Below are 23440 nucleotides of genomic sequence, written 5' to 3'. Positions count from 1 at the left end.
TAAAAATTAAAAAATTTTAATTTCTTACCAATAGAAGATAATATTATCATCTACACTTGTTGATAAATTCTAAGTTGAAAGCATGGCAGTGTTGACACTTTTAACATAACCTAAACACTTAAAATCTAAAATAAACATAAATATAATATAAACTTTATTGATATATTAAATAATTAATTAAACATGGATATTTTATGGAATCAACTGGAATTGCAACGCCCGCCAACGAGTTCGTGGAAAACAACAGAAGATGAATTCGGTAAATTAATACACAATAATTTACAATTAATTTTTTTTTTTTTTAATTTGTTTAAATTTAAGTATTTATTTTTATTTTTCAGATACAAAAAAATTTTTAAACACATTAAACAAAATATACAATGATATTAAGTCACAGAACTTTTTACGCAATGAGGCAACAATTTTAAGTCGATTGATATACAGAATGAAAACAAAATTTAGGAATGACAAAGGTTTAAAAAATATGGAAAAAGTTAATCGTGCATTGCTTAATTATTTAAAATTGACACTTGAAAATGAATACCAGTATTTAATCGACAATACCGTAATAAGTAAAACTGTTAGTTTACCTACAAAACAAATGCTTCAGTATGTTTTAACAAGAACTCAAGGATTCGCTAAATTAATGTGCAGGATAGAAAATGTTTCAAAATGTGCAGCTACTTTTTTTCAAGGAAGAATTCAAATAGGACATGCATGGACCCCATCAACTATAGCTTATGCAATTCTTTCCAGAATATGGTAAATTTCATTTTATTATATATTTTTTATTATTTTACAATATTCTATATTAAATCCTTTAACAGAAATCACAACATACAATTTCATTCTAACAGGAAAATACGTCAACTCAAATATTTAAGTTTAAATTACTGCTTTTAGCCAAGTTTATTTTAACATTGATTTGATTATAATTAATATTACAAATTAAGTAATTTATTCTTATTATAAATCATACTTCTCAAGAATAATTTTAAAGTAGATACTGAATGAATAATTCAAGTTTTGTAGTATAGAACCTTATATTATAATCAAACTCATAAATATGCTAATGAAATAAAATTTAATTATTTTTACTTACTTGAAAAAAATTTTAACTATAAGATTTTTAGCTCGGTTTTCTTAAATAATAATTGTTAGCATAATAATAACGTAAAATTAACAAAAATAGTCTTATCTAGCTATAAATTAATTAAAATTTCTCTAGCGTTTGATGTATACTTCTTGACACTTTTGATTTTGACTATTTTTTTTTTGTATAGGATACTGTCGAGACATCTTGTGAAAAAATGTTGTTTTTGGTATAATAAAATATATCCATTTAATGAAAAATTAAAATTAATTGGGATTCAATGGATGCCTCCTAATTATTCCTTACCAGAAGATTTAAAGACGTGGCTTTCAGTATCATGGATTGATGAACCAATTCAAGGGTATATTGAAAATACATTTATTTTTGTGTTATTAGCGATAAACTAAAGCAATTACTACATTGCATTATTGAATATAATTTTTTTTAGAACAGTTAAATTTTAACCCGTATAATTTTACTTATTTTAATTTTTATAATAAAATTTTGTTTTAGTTTACCAGTTGATGAAAATTCATCTGATTCTATATTCAGCCTTATAAAGCCTCAAGATGAATCAACTGATGAAAAAAATGATTTATCAATCACTGAGAGTCATAAATTTCAAGAAGAGCCGATAAAAGAGATTAAACACGAAGAAATAGGTGGTAAGTATTTTTAAAATTAACTCATTCAAATTTTTATTAATGAACATTTTTATATTTATTTTAGTGCCTATATCGCGCGAATCTTTTTCATCAGCTCCAGAAATAAAAAAATCACCGAAGATTACTAAAAAAATGAGTATTAAGAAAATTAAAACAGAAGAAGATTTGAATTTATTATTAACTCTTGATTCTTATCTCGGAATGGATAAATTACAATGGAATATAATGAAAAACACAATTAAGAAAAAGTTAATCAAACTGAGTAAATGTAAAAAAGAAGAAAAAAAGAAATTTTTACTTGAAAAGACAATTCAATTGATCCACGACAGCGTAATGTGATAAATGATGACATATTTCAATTATTTATGTAAATAATAAAGGTAAATGTATTTTTGTATATAATTTTGTAATTAAAACTTGATACTCAACTTCAAAACCCGGGTTCATATTCGTCGTTGTAAATTATATAATAATTTACTCTCTTAAAGTTCAGAAAAAATTATATTAGACCGATTTATTTGAGTGGTTTTCTTTTCTCTAGCCATTTTTTAATTAATTCAAGACTTACATTAAATATTTTATTTATCTTTTATAATAATATAATCTGTGATTAATTTATAAATTATTAACACTTTTTTGAATATATCTATTATATGATAGACGACTCGAAACAATAAAATAAATGTCTGAATACAATATTCGATGCAATATTATACGGAAGCAGAATTCATATTAGACCGTGACAAAAATATCGGTTATTATATCAGTCAAAGTCTGGAGAATTTAAGAATCATAATCGAACTTGAAATGTTCAGAATTTTCGGGAGGTACTAACCACAGTTTAAATCCCAGATTCGGTGCTCGTTTTCTTAAATTATTGTAGCAACATGCACGAAATTGTCGAGTTCCGCAGGCTGGAGCACATTCTCGTCCACATTGATCACATGTCAGTATTCCACCGCAATTCCAGAGTGCACACACTACATTAAATAAACAATATTTTAAAGAATAATTTATGATACTGAAATCAGCAGACAATCAACAATTTTTTTAATTTTTTCTTTAATTAAATTAAAACTAAGAAAATATTTTTAAAAAATTGCACTTTAATTTTTTTACATCTTCTACAAGTGAAATTTTTCTAAGGATTTTTTAAAAATAATTTTTCTAATAAGAAAAATCATAAAATTGTCAGATGTCTGTTAAATTCATTTTCATAATAATTTATTATTAAAATTCAACTTTGAGTTCTAATTTATTATAGTATTATAATTTATATCACGCGATTTAATTACTATTTATCAAAGGAAAATATTTTAAAACTGTGAATGAATTTCAATTGTGTAATTACAAGTTTTCTTGTTGCGCAGTCGAATGCCGCATAAATTTTATTAACTTTTTCCGCCTCGCTTCTAAGTTATCCCTCTGATTCTACGGTATTAACGTTTAATTATTATTCTTTTCAACTATTTCATCAAAATACGTCATTAATGTATATTGAAATATCGAATATTTTTTTTATATTCTACAATAAATAATTATATTTATTCAAAATTAAATGATTTTATACATGCAAGCACTCCATACATAATTTAGATCTTTTAAAAAAAAAGATATTTTTTTACTAATAAAAAACAATTTTTAAAAATATCTCTCATCACTAGATTCAGGTGTTTGTTAAAAAAGTATTTAAATAAATTATAACTACCAACAATAAAGATGACCATGTAAAGTCGATTCATTTTCAGTCTGGTGAAAGAAATTTTTTACAAAAAAAATTTGCAGGACAGCTTTTCAAAATATCTAAAAACCGAACATTTTTTTAAATTATTTAAACAATTTAAATATTATAAGAAAAAATAACAGTATAAAACAGTGTTTCACTGATCAAATAAATTATTGAAGCTTACCTGACAGGACGACAGGACGACAGCCCAGTTACGAGTGCCGATGCAGAAGAGATTAAACCGCTCTTCTATCAACTTTTGATCAACTTTTCCCCACTTCCCTGAATATATTCACCCCCTTCTAACTTCCGCGGACTTTCCACCTACATGATACAGTTACTTAGTTATTTAGTGCTTACATTATTTTTCATCCCTAAACAACCCGATTTTGCGCATTCACAAGTTCACAGATCATGGATCATGTATCATCCGTGATGTGCATATCATCTTCTTGATCATTTATTTTTTTTTTACTACAATAGATTTTAAAAAATCATAATAATTGACTATCACCGCGACTGATAATTTATCATAAAAAGTCTACACTTAGAACTCGATTTCTTTTAATTTTTAGTTTCATATTACGAGTAATTACACTTTTTACAAAGTAAATATCTTTCATTTTTAGCTAATAAATTATTTTTGCCGACATCTTAAAAAAAATTTAATTAATTTCATGCACTTATGTATAATTACATTAAAAATAATAAAAAAAATTAGAAAAACGGTAGACCCTGAAGGCCATCCGTGCAACTTCCCGCTAATTCCATATCTGGGTGCATAAAACTGCACTAATGATGTTTTTGAGCTCTTCGAGCTCAAAAGTTTGATAGAAGTATCATAGAACAATATTTTTTTAATTTTCAAACCGCACTAACTTTTGAATGAATCAACCGATTTTCACGCGATTGGCAGTATTTGACGCAATTTTTTTAGTTTCGTGAAGAATCTTCAAGTTTGAATTGATAAAACTAGGAAATTTGGAGTAATTCCAAAAAAACACTTTTTTGGTTTTCTTTCGTTCATGATATTTCTTGAACGAATTGACCAATTTTGACCGGCTTGACGGCGATCGATGTAATTTTTTCATGCTAATAGCTGATTAGTTTTTGAAATCGATCAGTGCAACCGTTTAAAAGTTATTCCAAAAAATGTCGGAGTTATGTTAAAAAAAACACTTGTTTCCAAATATTTTATCGAGGATATCTCTCGAACTAATCAACCGATTTCCACGTTTTTGGCGGCGATCGACGCGGTTTTTTAAGCTCTGAAATTATTCTATATCATAAATAACGATCCGAGAAGGAATGACGAAGTTATGTCAAAAAAACACTTTTTTCGGTTTTCTTTCGTTCACGATATCTCTCGAACGAATCAACCAATTTTGACCGGATTAGCGACAATCAGCGTGGTTTTTCAAGCTTAAGGGCGGATTAGTTTTTGAAGTTGATCGATAGAGCCGTCTAAAAGTTTTTCCAAAAAAACCACTTTCAAAAATGATTTTTTTCTTATTTTTTTTTAGATTTTTCAAAATTTCTCAAAATCTATCGGTCCGAATCGGCTCAAATTCTCAGGAAATCTAAGTTTGAGGGAACTCTTTAGAACGCCGTTTGGTACGTTCCGATCGGTTCAGTCGTTCAAAAGTTTTAAGCGACTCACATAGTCACACACACACACACACACATACAGACAGACATAGTGACAACCTCGCGGGGATAGTCAGGGAAGCTTCCTGTGACCTTCAAACGTCGAGATCTGATGAAAACTTGATTTTTGCAAAACGGGGTGAAAATAATAACTTCCCGATTTTCTTAGCGGGAAGTTAAAAATCTGTAAATCGCTTGATTCTCAAGGCCATCCCTTAAATTTTTCGCTTATTTTCGAGCGTAAAGCTTGAAATTATATTTAATTTGAATTTTTTATGATAATAAAATTGAGAGACATCTGATAATCTTTATTTATTTAATTGAAATGCAAAGGCAAATAACCGAATAGCAAAAAATACAAAATAGAAGAGTATAAAATACGTGTAAAAATATAAACAGATCTACAAAGATATTTTGATTATGGCTTATATGGATATTTGGATATTTCCAAGATGGCGGGCGACACGCATCTCGATAATGATGGTGCTAAAAAGTTTAAGTGTCACACCAACGTTAAAGTTCCAAAAATAGCTATCTGTATCATTTGTGAAAGTGTATATCATCCTAATGATTTAATTAGACTTAAAAAAGGGAAATTTATTAGTGACCTGCTGGTAGTCTGCTCCGAACACAACGTTGAAAACATAACCTCAAATGGTGATTATCAAAACATTGAGTTAAACGAGAATGCTCGTAAAATTATAGCTGAAACCAAAATGCATGAACGTGATAGAGTCAAAGAGGAATTAAGACACAACATCTCTTTGAATAAAACTAGAGAGAGTATGTTAATGGATGATACTGTCATCGATGATGATCTGGCTATCTTAAGGGCTGAGAATGATCTAAAACAGTTAAATGAAGAATTGAAAGACAAAAATAACCTTCTAAAAAAACTAATAGATAATAAAGATAAAGAGAATAAGGAACAGCCTGTTAGCTTTGCTGAAATGGTAAAAAGTGAGAAAATTCCTGCAAGAAAAGTAGTACCAAACATCATTATAAAACCTAAAGATAAAAGCAATAGAGACACTGATAAAAACGTTAAGAAACAGCTGCTTGGAGAAATCACGGTGCCTGTTCAAAAGATTTATACAAACAAGTCTGGTGATGTTACCATTAGGTGTAAGAACAAGGAGGATGTTGAAAGAACGAGTGCGGTTTTAAGTGATAAAATGAAAAAAGACTATAATGTGGAAGTGCAATCGTTTAATCTACCGAAACTTAAAATTCTAGATGTGCAAAATGAAATGAGTTTAAGCGACCTGGAAGAAGACTTGAAAAATAGAAATCCTGCTATGATGGATGGTGTTTTTTCTCTAGTAGGTGAATATAATAATAAGATTAATCAACGCACAGTGATCATTGAAGTATCTCCTGACTTGTGTTTCAAATGTGGTCGTGCTAATCACAGTGGCAAAAACTGCATAAATGAAACCAAGTGTCTAAGATGTACTGGAGATCATATTACAACTACTTGTCATTCGACTAGCATAAAGTGTATAAATTGTGAATTTTATAACGCAAAATATGGTCAAAATAGATGCACGAGTCATTACCCAAATGACACAACTAAGTGTGAGTACTTGAAATACAAGCTACAAAGAATTCTAAATAAGATAAAAGCCCCAATATATGATCATGTACCAGTATATGATCACTCCATGTATTTGTATACCTATATTTGCGAATATAGATATACAAATACATGGAGTGATCATATACTGGTACATGATCATATACTGGAGCTTTTACCTTACAACGAATTATCCCACATTACCCAAAATACCCAAATACTTAGGAAAAATTTTTGGCCAAGTGAAAGAATCTACTATAGAAACAATTAAGCAATAAACACATTATTTTTATCCATTGAGTCAACAATGCAATAATATAGACAAAACAGACAAACAATTTTACGAGGAAAACTTTAAATACGAAGATTCTTTTGAAAATTTGGATGAACTTAATAAACAGTTTAATAAAAATGACTTTGTAATAATCAACATCAATGTAAGGAGTTTAAATGCGAATTTTGATAAGCTGGAATGTTTTATAAAAAGCCTATCTGTATCGCCTGACATTATCGTGTACACTGAAACTTGGAACCTAGTCTGTCCGGAATACTATAGTTTGAGTGATTATTTTGTGTATTATAATAACAGTAAGATAAATAAAGCGGACGGTGTGATTATGTACGTTAAAAGGTCTTATGTGGACCACTCGGTATATGTCGAATCGTTTGATGGTAATATAATTTCTTGTCTGCTGAAATTAAAATTAAATGTGAAGTTTCTATCAAAGTGACAGGTATTTATAGATCGCATGATACTTGAAAAGAAGTGTTCATAGAAGCGATTAGAGACTGTGTAAACAAAAATCGTAAATGGAAAAATCATATTATTACAGGTGATTTTAATATAAACTTTCTAATGTCAGACTGTTTCTCTAATGAGCTCCTGAGTGTTTTCCTAGATCTAGATTATATTTCCTACTTTAATTCAATCACTAGGCCTAGTCTAACTGATGTCAATGGTAGTTGCATTGACAACATGTTTGTTAAAGTTGAAATTAATGACATTAGATCGTACTTATATACTAATACATTTACAGACCATTTCTCACTATTCTTAAAAATAAACATTAACAAAAAAGTACGTCAATCAGTCAATAAGTCAGTTTTAAACTTTAAAAATCTAAAAAAAAATAGTGAAAAAATAAATTGGGGTTAGATAGCTTCTTTGGAAAATCCTGAACAAGCAGTTAACAGACTCATTAGTAGTATCCAATCTATTGTAAATAAATCATATATAAAATTAATACACAATAAAAATAAGAATAAAAGTCTTCCTAGGAAAGACTGGATTACAAAAGGAATTATAAATTCTTGTAAAACGAAAGAATTGTTATATCTAACTTGGGCTAAGGATAAAAATAATATATCTCTTAAAAATAAGTATTTTAGATATTGCAAAATTTTAAATAGAGTCATAAAAATAGCTAAACAAAATTTTATAAAAAAACAAGTAACTAAATATAAAGATACTAAACGGTTATGGTCTTTTGTTAAAAGTAAAATAGGAAGTAATAAGAGGAAAAATAATACTATTGAATCATTGTTATGTGCTAATACAGTCGTATCAAAAAATCAACAGATCGCTGATGAATTGGTTAATTTTTTTCAGTAATGTCGGTAACGATTTAGCTTCAAAAATAGTTAATATTAGACCTCTATATAAAAAATCCTATGAATATAATCAACATAGTATATATTCTTACTACCAACTACAAAATTTGAAGTCGAAAAAATAATAAGTGAACTGAAAGAAAAATCTGGGGGAGTGGATGGAATTAGTAGTAAAGTGTTAAAATGTATAGCAATGAATATAAGTGAGCTTCTTGTAACTATCCTTAATATTTGTATGAATCGAGGTATCTGGCCTACTGCTCTAAAAGCTGCTGAAATAGTTCCTATCTTCAAATCGGAAAACAAGCAATTGGCATCAAATTATAGGCCGATATCACTTTTATCGAATTTAGCTAAAGTTTTTGAAAAAATTCTGTGTAAAAGGTTAATAACTTTCTTGAACAAAAATAATATTATTGCTGATAAACAATTCGGGTTTGTAAGGTATAAAGGTACCAACGATGCTATTAGTTTTGTTACTGAATATATATATGAGAAAGTAGATGAAAACCATCCAACAATAGTTGCTTTCCTTGATTTAGCAAAAGCTTTCGATACTGTTAACCATAATATATTATTAGATAAACTAGAAGCATATGGAATTAGAGGTGTAGTCTTAAAACTAATGAAAAATTACTTAAGTAACAGAGATCAATGTGTAAAAATAAATAATTGTATAAGCAAAAATATGACAATAACTGTTGGTGTACCTCAGGGTACAATATTAGGGCTTTTGCTATTTACACTTTACATAAACGATATCTTTAATCTCCTTCCTGACAAAGCAGTTGTCTCATATGCTGACGACGCAACAATTCTATGCTCAGGAAATAGCTGGTCACAAGTATAATCAAAGATTTCTCAGTGGCTTGAATTAGTAAATATGGCTATGTGTAAATCAACTATCTCTGAATATTGATAAATCCACTTTTATTACTTTTGGATGCTATTCCAATAGTGTCCCGGATCAACTAGAGCTTTCCATTAACAATAAAAAATTAAAAAGAGTCTAATACTGTAAATATTTAGGAATAATACTAGATGGATGTATGAGGTGGGAGTATCATATCAGAGAGTTGATAAACAAAATAAAATATTTTATTTTTATTTTTTATAAGCTTAATTTAGTAATGAATAAAAAAAAATCTGAGAATAAAATATCATGCTTTGATTGAAAGTAATATTAACTATGCTATAACTTCATGGGGCGGAGCTTACAGTAATACTTTAAATGCCGTAGCTTCAATACAGAATAAGTTACTTAAAAAAATTAATAATGAGAATGTACTAGATTTTAAAAAAAGTATCATAGTTAACTCTATACTGCTTCATTATAATGATTGTAAGACTAGTTTTGAAAAAACTGAGGTTAATACTAGAAACAGACTGATCCCTCTGCCTAAACGAAATAAAACTATATCAAGTAAAAGCTCTAATTATATTACTATCAAGTATTACAACAAACTACCATATGAACTTAAAAAACTAGATTGCAGCAAAAAGTCAATTAAAAGTAAACTAACAAAATGGATAATACAAATTAATACATAATATAAAACAGTTTATGATCGTCGAATAAGTATCACTATGTTATTCAACTATACGTTTTTCTTGGATTTATGTATACTGTTCCAGTCCTATGTATAGATGTAAAACATCTCTATAGGACAGATATTAATGCGTACTCACTTTTTTTTTGTACTATGTATTTTATGTATCTGTTTTTACTGGTAATAAATATTATTATTATTATTATTATTATTATTATTATTATGTTATTAAATGCTCAGGGGGGTTGTCCCCGGAGTCCGATTCTCCGAGGGCCCAGCCTGAGCTCCATCCATTACTGCTGTACCACTCCGCACAACAAGGCGGTTAGTGATCACAGCAGGCCAAAGTCATTTTCCTAAGTAGACGGAGGGAACCTAGTATGACAGCCTTCTGCATCCTGACCGCCAAGAATTCAGCTTTTGATGAGCAAGCTGGAACTCTGGCAAGTGAGGATACAAAAGACTGTTTCATCCCTCCGAGGACGCCAACTATCAGGACGACGAGCTTGACACGGTAACCTGGGTAAAGTTTGCCAATTTCAAACACGAGATCCTGATATATCTGTCTTTTGTGCTCTTCTTTGGCTGAGATGTTGTATTCAGCCGGGGCCGAGAACTCAATGACATAAATGTCACGAGTAGCCTTGTCGAAGAGCACAATATCAGGTTTGTTGTGATCTATCCGCCGAGTTGTTGCAAACGGCATGTTCCAATAAATTTTGCAACTGTCATTCTCAACAACCTGGGGAATATCTCCTGGCAGATAAGGCAGCACCGGTGTCACGTCAATACCGTAGTAATGACGAAGATAGTAGTACAGTACTCTCAGGGCAGCGTTGTGACGCTGGATATATGCACCTCTCGCCAGCACAGGACATGCTGACAAAAGGTGCATGAGCGTCTCCGGGTGTTGTTTACACATCCTACATGACGTGTCCAGAAGCTGCACCTGGAGCACCTTGCTACGGTATTCTAGAGTGTTAATGACACCATCTTGGCAAGCAAATATGAACCCTTCAGTCTCGGACATCAGGCCAGCTGACTTTAAGAAGGAAAACGTCAGCTGGGTGGACAAGCCATGATCACGCACGTGTTTGAAGAACACGCTGTGCATGGACTTGTCCATCAGTTCGCCTAGGAGTAGTTTTTCCTCGGCGTTCCTGATGACGCTCTTGAATTCCTCCTTTCGGAGTTCCATAAGAGCGTTTATCTGTCCAAGACCAAGGGTTCTTGCTGCATATATAGCTGCCTTATACAAGAACGACCCCTTATGCACATTCTCATGTTTATGAACAATTTGCATAAGAAAGTCATCCTCGTCTGCAGTGAAATTGACAACTTCGTGTGTTAAACCCAGGACTAAACGATCATGCAGCCGCTCCAAACTCTGCAGACCTCTCCCACCGATGGACCGGGAGAGGTATAATCTGGCGACTGATGAATTGGGGTGCATGCTCCGGTTCATGTTGATAGTCTTACGGGTTCTGATGTCGAGATCTCGCAGATCCTTTCGGGCCCATTTTAAGACACCGAAAGAGTATAGTAAGACTGGGACAGCGAGCGTGTTAGTAGCGGAGACTTTATTTTTGCCGGAAAGTTCGGAGGACCAAATTTTCCGGAGTCTCCTAACATACTCGCTACGGAGAGTTGCTTGGACTTCGGAGACCGCATGCATGCGGTGCTCTTCCATTCCTAGATATCTATACAACTCTCCGGCGTCTAATTGTCTCAAAACGCTCCCATCTACCAACTCGACATCATCACCCGTAACAGAGCACTTACCCCTCGCCAGATGTACGACCGCACACTTGTCCAACCCAAAAGACATTCCGGCATCCCGAGTGTACTCTGCTACGATGTTAAGGGCCGCCTGTAGATGATCTTCATCAGCACTATACAGCTTCAGGTCATCCATATAAAGCAAATGGGTAATCGAGTATTTTCGATCACCCGGAGGCCCCACAGAGTACCCACGAGTTTTACGGAGAGCAACAGATATAGGCAGCAGTGAGATGCAAAACAGCAGAGGGCTCAAGGAATCACCTTGGAAGACCCCTCGTTTGTACTCTACAACTCCGGTTATGTGCAATGCGTTTCCACTTCCAATGTGAAAACGCGTTCGCCAGAGCTGCATTGTACGCCGAATGCATTCCACTATTTCAGGATTGACCCCAGGCATTTGAGGAGATATAAAATCAACTCATGAGAAGTTGAGTCAAATGCCTTGCGATAGTCGATCCAGGCCATTGACAGGTTGCGTTGATAGTAGATCGCATCTTGTGTGACACATCGATCAACTATCAAGTTCTCTTTGCAACCTGACAGGCCTCTTTTGCTGCCACGCTGTTCATATATCTGTTGCCATACAGGTTCTATCTCCTGCAAAATACGGTTGTTTAAAATTTTTGTAAAAATTTTATAAACCGCATTCAAGCAGGTGATAGGCCTGTAATTTTTTTGGTCAGACAAGTCACCTTTTTTTGGTATCAGTACGGTTCGCCCTTCCACGAGCCAGTCTGGAATCGGTTCGTCAGCTCTAATGTACGATGTAAATATACGGGCCAGATGGAGGTGGGTAGAAGTAAACTTCTTCCACCAAAAGACATTTATGCCATCTGGTCCCGGGGCAGCCCAATTTTTTCTGCCATTTAGAGCTGAACGAACTTCATTCACACTGACTGCAGGGGTTTTTTCATCAGCATTCTGTCTACGGTGTTCCCGACAGAATGCTTTAAAGTCGTGCAGAGCTGGAGTATTGGCGTTCACGTTTGGTTGATCTCCATACAACTCAGTCCAAAAAGCTTCCACCCGCTCAGGTGTTGGATAATTCCCGGTAACATCGGTCTTTGGTGTCAGAAACCGTGAAGGGCTGGATCGAAACAACGAGTTGTCGACCAACCGCTTTAGCCTTTTCTCTAGTGACTTTTTGGCAGTCACTAAAGCCCGCAATTTATTGAGAGACTCTTCCTTGATGACAAGAAGAGTACTCTTATTCAGTGTGTGATGACGCCACCGAAGTTCAGCAGCAATGCGCCGAATTCGGGGCGTGTATGCTCTTTGAGTTGTTTCAAACTCAATCACACACTGAATGCGGGAGACCTGTTTCCGGGATCTGTCAATTTTGAGTCCGTTGTGAGATGCGCTGTCTCAACCTTGCCTCGATCGAGAGACAATGTCTCTCTCTCGGAAAAGCCGAAACTGCTGCACCATACACAACCTGGCTCACAGTGAGCAGGGTGGAATCCTCCAGGATGTTTGCACGGAGATCTTCATTTACCGCTTCTAGCTGTTGTTGGGAGTAAGTTATCTTTTTAGATATACTTACTTGCCGTCCTATAAAGGGATTGTTGTCATCCAAGGAGGAACGGCGTCGTTTTGGTGTAATTGCGCCGGAAAGGAAAGTCTATTAGACTGCCTTCTATCCGGCACAAGCGATCTTCTATTACGCCGAAGATAAGCGGCATAATTACGCAGGTGTTTAGGCGTAAAATGCTCTAGCTCCGGATGCATATCACTCCAAAGAGTGTGCATCCGGGCCATATAACCGCTCACCCCCGGCTCGCTACGTTGGTAGCACACCAAGAGGTCGACTCGTAGTTCCTCCGTCCACTTAAAGAAAGTCCTTAAAGCGCCAGGGTCGTCATCGTTCATCGGGTCCGGCGTGCTCCTCCCACCTGATGAATGGTCCTCATCCGAAAAGGACCGGTTGTGGGGAGCACTTCTGAGATTACGTCTTGTTGTAACTCAGTATTTCAATGCAGTGGGTAGTTGGCCCACTGCATCGGCTACGTCGTTCGCCTACAGACCTGGTGTTATGGTCTGCGTTTCCCGCGATGCGCCGCTTTGAGGCCACGTAGCAAGCACCGCTTATTATTATTATTATTATTATTATTATTATTATTATTATTATTATTATTATTATTATTATTATTATTATTATTATTATTATTATTATTATTATTATTATTATTATTATTATTATTATTATTATTATTATTATTATTATTATTATTATTATTATTATTATTATTATTATTATTATTATTATTATTATTATTATTATTATTATTATTATTATTATTATTATTATTATTATTATTATTATTATTATTATTATTATTATTATTATTATTATTATTATTATTATTATTATTATTATTATTATTATTATTATTATTATTATTATTATTATTATTATTATTATTATTATTATTATTATTATTATTATTATTATTATTATTATTATTATTATTATTATTATTATTATTATTATTATTATTATTATTATTATTATTATTATTATTATTATTATTATTATTATTATTATTATTATTATTATTATTATTATTATTATTATTATTATTATTATTATTATTATTATTATTATTATTATTATTATTATTATTATTATTATTATTATTATTATTATTATTATTATTATTATTATTATTATTATTATTATTATTATTATTATTATTATTATTATTATTATTATTATTATTATTATTATTATTATTATTATTATTATTATTATTATTATTATTATTATTATTATTATTATTATTATTATTATTATTATTATTATTATTATTATTATTATTATTATTATTATTATTATTATTATTATTATTATTATTATTATTATTATTATTATTATTATTATTATTATTATTATTATTATTATTATTATTATTATTATTATTATTATTATTATTATTATTATTATTATTATTATTATTATTATTATTATTATTATTATTATTATTATTATTATTATTATTATTATTATTATTATTATTATTATTATTATTATTATTATTATTATTATTATTATTATTATTATTATTGAGAGCGGACGTGTTTTGGAGTCTCTATTTTGAAACTCTGAAATCGAATATAAGTAGTGAATTTGAAATAGTCGAGTTGTGTTGTGAGTGATAGGTAAATTTTTCTATTTCGAATAAGATATTTATCTTGTGTTATGGACTATTTGTCGATTGTTTATAGTGAACAGAAATATTAATTTAATTCTCAAAAGGTTAGAATTGTAAACATTAAAGGTAGTTTCCAATTGTGCTTTGTTGTCATACTTCTAAACTCAATTCCACCATTCCTGTGTTCTTAGTCAACTACAAGGTATGTTCAAAATGAGTAAGAACTATACCTGTGCGCGCTGCAAGGGAAAAATTGTAAGAGCGGTGGAAAGTTGTCGAGGATGTTTAAAAGATTTCCACCCAAGCTGCACAAAGGCACACAAAATATATGATAGTCAGGGTCATATAGTCCCGTGTAACGGTGAGCGGGAACTTTTCAATTTAGATACTAAAGGACAAAAGAGCTTTAGGAGAAGAAGCACATACGAATATGAAACGGAAACTATTGACAATGCAATGGAACCAAGTGTAAATACAGAACAGATTTATAACGCTAATAATGAAAACAATAATATTGACAGTGATAGCAATAATAATCAAAAAAACAGTGTAAACAATCGTAAAATCAGTGTAGACAATAATGACAATAATAATGATAAAATAACTACTCAAATTGATTTGACAGCAAATAATTCGACCGAAAGTATTGACCAACTGAATACTAATAATTTAAAAATTATGAAAGATGAGATACAAAAAATAATCCATAGTGAAATGTCTATCCTTAGAAATATTTTCAAGGGATTAATTCGTGAGGAAATAAATAAAATATCAGAGGGTTTGATAAATGAGATGATAGAGATTAAAAACTCTCTAAAAGAAGTTAAAGAAATTTGTCATCTCTATATTAACAATAATAAGAATCAGTCAGCAGATATCTCTAACCAAAACAACAATATAACTTCTATCAGAAAAAATGTTGAACGCATATTGATAACACCTATTAATAATCAAGAGAGCAATGTTACACTCCAACAAATTACAGATAATATTAATGTTACTGAGTTAGGTGTTGGAGTAAATAGTGTAAGAAAAAATCAGGGAGGCAAAGTGACATTAGAAGTTGAAAATGAAGCGGACAAAATTTCTCTTTCGAACGAAATTCAAAGTAAATTTGGAAATTCTTATGAAATAAGAACTTTGCATAAAAAGTCACCAAAATTAAAAATTGTTAAGGTGGAAGAATCTATACTCTCGATCGATAAGGATAAATTTATTAAAGATCTTATTCAACAAAATAATTTTAGTGATATAATGAAGGTAGAACAAGACATTAAACTGATTAAAAGATATAATACGAGAAGAGGCTATGGATCAATCTTACTTGAAGTATCCCCAATTTTACATAAACACATAATGAGTAAGAACAATATCAAAATAGGATGGAAAAATTATAAAATCTACGACTTTGTTAATGTCACTAGATGTTTCAAGTGTTGGGGTTTTAACCATCTTGCAAGTAAGTGTTATAAAAATACGATATGTAGGAAGTGCTCAGATAATCACGATGAGAAAGAATGCAAGAATACCTTTGAAAAGTGTATAAACTGCACACAACATCTAAATAAATTTAAAAACTGTGATTGGGATGTATCCCACTGTGCAACTGATTTAAAGTGTAATTATTTCCAAAAAGTAGTTGACAGTAATAAAGAAAATATAAAACAATTATAACTATCTACAAAAAACGCATCGACTAATTTATTATTGAATTGTGCAGATTTATCAATAGTTATGTTAAATATATGTGGACTGATATATCACAAGGATGAGCTAAATAGTTGGATAAATATTACAAAACCAGACGTAATCTGTTTAACTGAAACACATGTCTCAGAAGATGTTCTTGATTGTGAATTAAATATAGATAATTACAACTTTAGTCGAACAAACACCTTAAACAAACGAGCTGGTGGAGTAATTACATATATTAAGAAGAGTATCAGCTTCATAACATTAGTGGCTAGTGATGAGTTAATTCAAGGAACCTGGATCAATGTAGTGAAATTGAAAGGAAAAAGTCAGCTCACAGTATGCAATTTATACAGATCGCCTAACAGTCTTATTAATTATTTCTGTGATAAATTTATTAATTTTATTGAAAACTTTGTAGATACAGATAAAATAATGATACTTGGAGACTTTAATGTAGATATAAGTAAAAATACACATTACTCGACTAAATTATTAAATGAATGTGCCTTTCTAGGATTTAAACAGAAAATAGAGAAACCTACTAGAACAACGTTCACTTCTGATACCACAATTGATCTAGTATTTACTAATTTTCAATTAGACACATCTGTATTATTAACACCGAAAATATCGGATCATAATATTGTCATTTTAAATATTCGAAAAATTAATAACCCGAATGAAGATTTATTTTATTATACTAGAAATAAAAAAAATTTAGACTATGATTTGTTTTTCTCAAAATTAGATGATAAAGTGAATAATGTCATCTATAAAAATGATCTAAATAATACTTTTGATTCTATTGAATTTAATGCTGCGTTTAATATGATTTTAGATAGTATGATGTTAATTCTTGATGAAATGGCACCAAAAGTAAGAAAAATAATAAAAGCAAAATGGAATTTATAGATAAAATTAAAATCAGAGATAAAGCTTTTGTTGAAGGTAAAAAGAGTAAAGAGCCATACGATATAGCAAAGTATAAAAAATTAAGAAATAACATCATATTAGAACTTAGAAATAATAAGAGAAAGTATTATGAAGATCATATTGATAGAAATAAATCAGATTCTAAAAAATTGTGGATGTATCTAAAAGAAGTGGTAGGAGATAAGAGGTCCTCAAAGGCACATTTAGATAGTATTAATTTTAATGGTGATATTATTTTTAATGAGTTAGATATAGCTAATAAATTTAACGAATACTTTGTTAGTAGTATTGAAAATATTGTTAATGATATTAATAGTTGTGATGTTATGACTAGTGTCATGAATGATAATACCTGCCAATTTGACAGAGGAATATGGGATAAATTTGATGAAGCCTCAATAAAAGAGGTCGATAAAATTATAAAAGGATTAGATTTTAATAAAGGTATGAGCAATGACATAAACGCATATTTGGTAGAGAAGATATGGGCTTATGATAAAAATATTATTTTTTTTATGATAAATAATTCATTAAAACTAGGATTTGTTCCTGACAAATGGAAAGTATCAATAATTACACCTATTCAGAAAGTGAAAAATACTATAATGTCAAATGAATTTAGACCAATTAATACTCTCCCGATACTTGAACAAGTACTCGAACAGGTAGTAAAGTCTCAACTTGAAAATTATATTGAGCAAATCAATTTTCTGGAAAATGAGCAATCAGGATTCAGGAAAAAGTTCTCCTGTGAAACTGCGTTGCAAAACTCGATTATTGATTGGCGGGAGTCATTAGATAGAGGATTATTAGTGGGAGTTTTGTATGTAGATTTTGCGAGGGCATTCGAGACGATTGATAGATCTAAACTCATTAAAATACTAAATGAACTAGGTATTGGAGGAGTAGTATTAGACTGGTTTATATCTTATTTGACAAATAGAAAACAAAGAGTAAAATTCAATAACGAGCTTTCTGATGAAATAACTGTAAAACATGGAGTACCGCAAGGGTCAAAACTTGGGCCTCTATTATTTATAATCTATATAAATACGATTGTAAAAGAGTTTAAGGATATAGGTGTAACTTGTAAATTATTTGCAGATGATTTAAAATTGTATTTTACTAGTTTATTTATTGAACAAATAGAATTTAAAATTAATGAAGCAGGAAAAATTCTTAGTAAATGGTTGAAACAAAATCAAATGAAAATGAATAAAAATAAAACTGTATTCTCTATTATACATGACCAAAGGAAAACAAATATTAGGAATAAATGTACTATTGTTATAGATGGTGTTAAAATTGAGGAAGTTAAGCAAGTTAAATATTTAGGGATTATCATCGATGATAATTTGACATTCAGAGAAAATTCAGTAAGTACTGTCAGTAAAATCGCGAAGAAACTAAACATATTGTATAGATTAAATAACTCTGTGTCGAGTTACACAAAGAGTATAATTTACAAATCTATTATTTCACCTCATTTCGAGTACTGTAGCACTCTGATGTTAAATTATAATCAATCTCAATTGAAAAATCTACAAAAAGTTCAAAACAGAGCTATGCGGATAGTGCTAGGTGTAAATAAATATACAAACATTAAAACTATGTTAGATGTATTGGGATGGATGAGTATACATCAACGTGTGATTTATAATACGTGTATTCTTGTTTTTAAAATGATCCACAATCTTACACCTGATTATCTATCAGTTAAAATTGCAACCAGAAGTAATGTACATAACTACAATACTAGACAGTGTAGTTGGATAGATATAAAAAATACGAGAACGAGCTCTGCGGAAAACAGTATTTTGTACAAAGGAATGAGATATTATAATGATCTTCCTGATGATATTAAGCAGCAGAAAACGCTTAACGGTTTTAAAAGATATTTAAAAGATTATATTAAAGAAATTTATTCAGACGGGTAATGTCATTCCGCTAAGTGTATTACTGTTTATTGCGATATAAAAAATTTTATTTTTTAATGTAAATTGTTTACTTTTTAGAGAATATGTAATAGCAAATGCTAAATAAATGAGATTATTATTATTATGATTATTATTATTATTATTATTATTATTATTATTATTATTATTATTATTATTATTATTATTATAATTATAATTATAATTATTATTATTATTATTATTATTATTATTATGACGGGAGATCTGAGCATTTAATTATTATTATTATTATTATTATTATTATTATTATTATTATTATTATTATTATTATTATTATTATTATTATTATTATTATTATTATTATTATTATTATTATTATTATTATTATTATTATTATTATTATTATTATTATTATTATTATTATTATTATTATTATTATTATTATTATTATTATTATAGAACAGTAAAAACAATCTAAAATTTTAGTAATGTAATCAGCTATTCACAATCAGTGAAAATGAGGTGAAATAATAGTAAGCAAGAAATTTTAATTTGTGTCAGACTGTGTTTATATTTAAAGCACTGCAAATCACACCAATTTTAACGATTTGAATCATCATCAGTGATCGGGTATCGAGTTCTTCTTAAGCTCAAGGTCATGGAAAAATTGGTAAACTTTTGTCTTGAAAAGCTTTTAAAATTTTTTTACCAAATAAATTAGAACAAAAAAAATGTACTTGAAAATTTCCATCTTCAGAAGCTCTTAAAAATTATAAATGCAATTTTTAAGAACAATTTTTTAGATCTAGCTTATTTTTCAAGAAAAATCAAAAAATTGTCAAGTGTCTTATAAATTCACTGTCATTAATTTTTCAAAAATAGGTACTTTTATGACTATGACTATTGAACGCGTCATTTGATTTTGATTCACTAAGCGGTATTGAATGCAATTTTTCAAGTACGAAAATTGTTTATCAGGTCTTGAATCGATGAATCAAAGAATTGAAAAGTTATCTCAAGAAAATAATTGATTAGAAATATTTAAATGGCTATAATTTTTGAACGCATCATTCGATTTTGTCTCGCTTGGCGGAATTTAACGCAGTTTATTAGGTACAAAAAAGTTTCTTTGATGTCTGGAGCAAATTAGTCAAATATTTTGAAAGTTATTTAAAAAAATCTAAAAAAAAAATTTTTATTTTTTGAATTTCTTTGAAACGACTTCACTTGTTGACTTAATGAACACTTTCGAACGCTGTGTCACTTACCTCGATCATTTAATTTCTTCTCAAGATATCGTATGAAAAAATTTTATTTACATATTTAGACACACACCCGGCCGGGTGCTCAGCCGGAAATAGTCAAAACGGCTTCCTATTACCTCAAAACGTGAAGAACTGATAAAAACTCACATTATCAAAATATGAATGTCTGAAATTTAATTAGACTATTGTTTTGACTTGCACAGATTCCCAATTCCATGGAATTGGCATGCTCCTTTTATCTATGTAATTATTCTAGCTAGTATTCATTGTAACTTTCAATGTGCAATCATTATAACATTCCCGTGTCTTTCTTACAAAAATTAATAATAATTGATATGAAAAAAAAATTTGTAATGAGCATTAAAAGTTTCAGTTAAAGAAATTGCAGGTCTCATAAGTGAAGAAATTTACCTAGTACATAAACATAACCAATAGAATTAAAAAATTTATTTTAAACTAATGACAATCGAATAGAATAAATTTAGTTACAATAAAAATTTATTATTTCTAAGTCAAAAAAATATAGGCTCCGGATAAGTAATTACCAACATATCATATACTAAAACCTTCTCCGAAACACACTGCATCTTATGGTATAAGTATTATTCTGATCGGTTCAGTAGTTTTCGCAATAGAACCGGACAAAAAAACCGGCTCTCCATTTATTAGTATAGACAGATATCAATAGCTTCCTACTTTTTAAAATTATTAATTTTCAAAGCAGAAAGTTAATAATAAATCTAATCATCATAATTATGATACATCATAAAAAATTTTAAAAATGTATACTAAGATATTTTTCTTATTACTCATAACGTGAAAATGACAACTCATCTTTTTGCCTCAGTCATTAATCTATATTTGTTTTTCAAGCACAACTATAAGATCTACACAAAGAAAATTATCAATTTCAACACAGCTATTGTCAGTAATTCAAAAGGTCGAATCTAATTTTCTGCTTGGAAAATCATCACTTCATCATATTATATTTATTCTGTTCTCTTTTATTCATTTTTTTATTATTTTTATAGTCTACGGGAGGATAAAGACATTTAACCGCTGATGCCTATTTTGCGATAAAATCAATTTATTGATTAGACCTATTGCTCACTGAAACGGAAATACGCCCAAGATTTTTACGATTCAATAGATTACACAGTTTATTGGCTTAAGACTTTTAAAAACAATTAGATGATTTATTTTTGTACATAGATTTTTTTCTTCATTCTCTATTATTACACAACAAATTATATAATTTTTTAATTACTTTGAATTAATATCAGCCATTAGAAAATATAAATGTCAAAAAAACATTCGTTATTGCTATTATCAATGACGGACGTAGTTGAAGATTATAATTTCTTTCCAATTGTTTATCTAATACAGAAGCAAAATTAAATTAATAAAATTTTCAACCAACTAGCATAAGTTTTTATAAAATAAATGTACGTACTGTAATAATAAATTAATTTTTCTCGTTTTCTATATCCCGTTCCAGGTATGGTTATTTCACACTGAATAATTGCTGGATTTGAATAATTAGAAACGATAGCTTCTTGCTTGATCCACGGATAATTTCGATAATTTTCTATGCGAATGCTGCGATTGTCCAGCTGTTTACCGTCAACGATGATTGTTAAAATGGGACTTGGACGAGCACCTTTAGCAACACATGTCAAGTTTATGTGAGTGTTGTTGTAGTAATCCGCATAAATATTCAGCTTCTGATCAGGAACTTAAATAACAAAGAAATTAATAATTGTAGTAATTATTAAAAATTTATTATTTTAATTATAATAAAAAATTACCATAAACTGTCATTCTTCTTGACTCTGCAATGTCTTCAAGAATAGTACTAATTTTACAAGTGTAAACTCCAGTCATAGCAAGATTTACTTTTTTCAGTCGAATAATTGAATGTGATAACGGCTTATTAGTATTCTCAGGTAGATATTCAGTTAGACCAGAAATTATACCATTGACTTGAGGTGGCACTAGGTAAATAAAAAATAGTTAGTAGAATGTTTATAAAAATTTGTGCAATGAAGATTATTTGATGTTTGATATCTAAATAAAAAAATAATATCAATTTATATATTAAAGTTAAGACCAACTTGGTGGAATCCATTGGTAAATTTGTTCCAAATCATGAAACCATTTTACAACTAGACCATTTTCATGTCTTCCAATTCTATAACCACATATTAGTTCTATGGGGCCTGTTCCATTGTGTACAGCGAGTGGTAACTTTAATTTAGTTATTTTTACTCCATTGTATCCTGAAATAGATATTACGTTATTGTTAAATTAATTATATGCTTACTGTGGTTCCACCACAAAATCTCCCCGACAAAATACGCTTCAAAATTTCGTTGTGCCCTTTTATCATGGTTTTTGTGTATATTTGTACGAAATAGACCATCACAACTGTCAGAGATAATAATATTATAATTTAAAATTAGATTTTCAAAGAAGAGATTTTGTCGTGTCACCGCTTACTGTAAATTTGAATTATTTAAATTATAATATGACCTACCAGGCTGTGTAATAAAAATTAATAGAATTCTGATTATTAAATTTTTTAATGAAAAGTGTCTCATAATCGATTATTGTTAATCACTAAACTAATAACGCTCAACTGAAGTACTCTTTTAGTAGTTAAATAATGTAAGCATACTCCTTATATGAGTCTGCGCGATATCGCTCTACCTGAGTTTCTAAAGCATTTATAGAATTAAATTATAAATTTAAAAGATTACCGATTAAAAATTAAAAATTTTTTTATTATTAATGAAAGTTACAAAAATAAACTCTACGATTTCATACAAC

The 23440-nt window shown here is 29.6% G+C and overlaps 2 protein-coding genes across 2 annotated transcripts; one reads left to right on the top strand and one right to left on the bottom strand.

Moving 5' to 3' along the window:
- The first annotated feature begins 80 nt into the window (after positions 1-80).
- LOC123264098 lies at positions 81-22234 on the top strand. Its single transcript, XM_044727183.1, has 6 exons — positions 81-259; positions 342-762; positions 1284-1454; positions 1607-1758; positions 1823-2138; positions 22110-22234. Exons 1-5 carry the CDS (start codon positions 184-186, stop codon positions 2095-2097), a joined length of 1095 nt encoding a protein of 364 aa, XP_044583118.1. The 5' UTR covers positions 81-183; the 3' UTR covers positions 2098-2138; positions 22110-22234.
- On the bottom strand, positions 21677-23261 carry LOC123264106. The gene is made up of 5 exons (XM_044727195.1): positions 23148-23261; positions 22726-22890; positions 22420-22605; positions 22065-22346; positions 21677-21988 (listed from the first exon to the last, which is right to left on the bottom strand). Exons 1-5 carry the CDS (start codon positions 23209-23211, stop codon positions 21891-21893), a joined length of 795 nt encoding a protein of 264 aa, XP_044583130.1. The 5' UTR covers positions 23212-23261; the 3' UTR covers positions 21677-21890.
- Between the last annotated feature and the right edge of the window lie 179 nt (positions 23262-23440).

The sequence above is a fragment of the Cotesia glomerata genome, linkage group LG1 (genome assembly GCF_020080835.1).
Source record: "Cotesia glomerata isolate CgM1 linkage group LG1, MPM_Cglom_v2.3, whole genome shotgun sequence".
NCBI classification, from domain to species: Eukaryota; Metazoa; Arthropoda; class Insecta; order Hymenoptera; family Braconidae; genus Cotesia; species Cotesia glomerata.
This window is presented reverse-complemented; position numbering and strand designations above follow the sequence as displayed.

Coding starts and splice junctions, on each gene's coding strand:
- LOC123264098 (XM_044727183.1), top strand. CDS start 184: ATGGATATTTTATGGAATCAACTGGAATTGCAACGCCCGCCAACGAGT. Junction 260..341: donor AACAACAGAAGATGAATTCG/GTAAATTAATAC, acceptor TTTATTTTTCAG/ATACAAAAAAATTTTTAAAC. Junction 1,455..1,606: donor ATTGATGAACCAATTCAAGG/GTATATTGAAAA, acceptor ATTTTGTTTTAG/TTTACCAGTTGATGAAAATT.
- LOC123264106 (XM_044727195.1), bottom strand. CDS start 23,211: ATGAGACACTTTTCATTAAAAAATTTAATAATCAGAATTCTATTAATT. Junction 22,606..22,725: donor TTACCAATGGATTCCACCAA/GTTGGTCTTAAC, acceptor TTATTTACCTAG/TGCCACCTCAAGTCAATGGT. Junction 21,989..22,064: donor AAAATTAATTTATTATTACA/GTACGTACATTT, acceptor CTTCTGTATTAG/ATAAACAATTGGAAAGAAAT.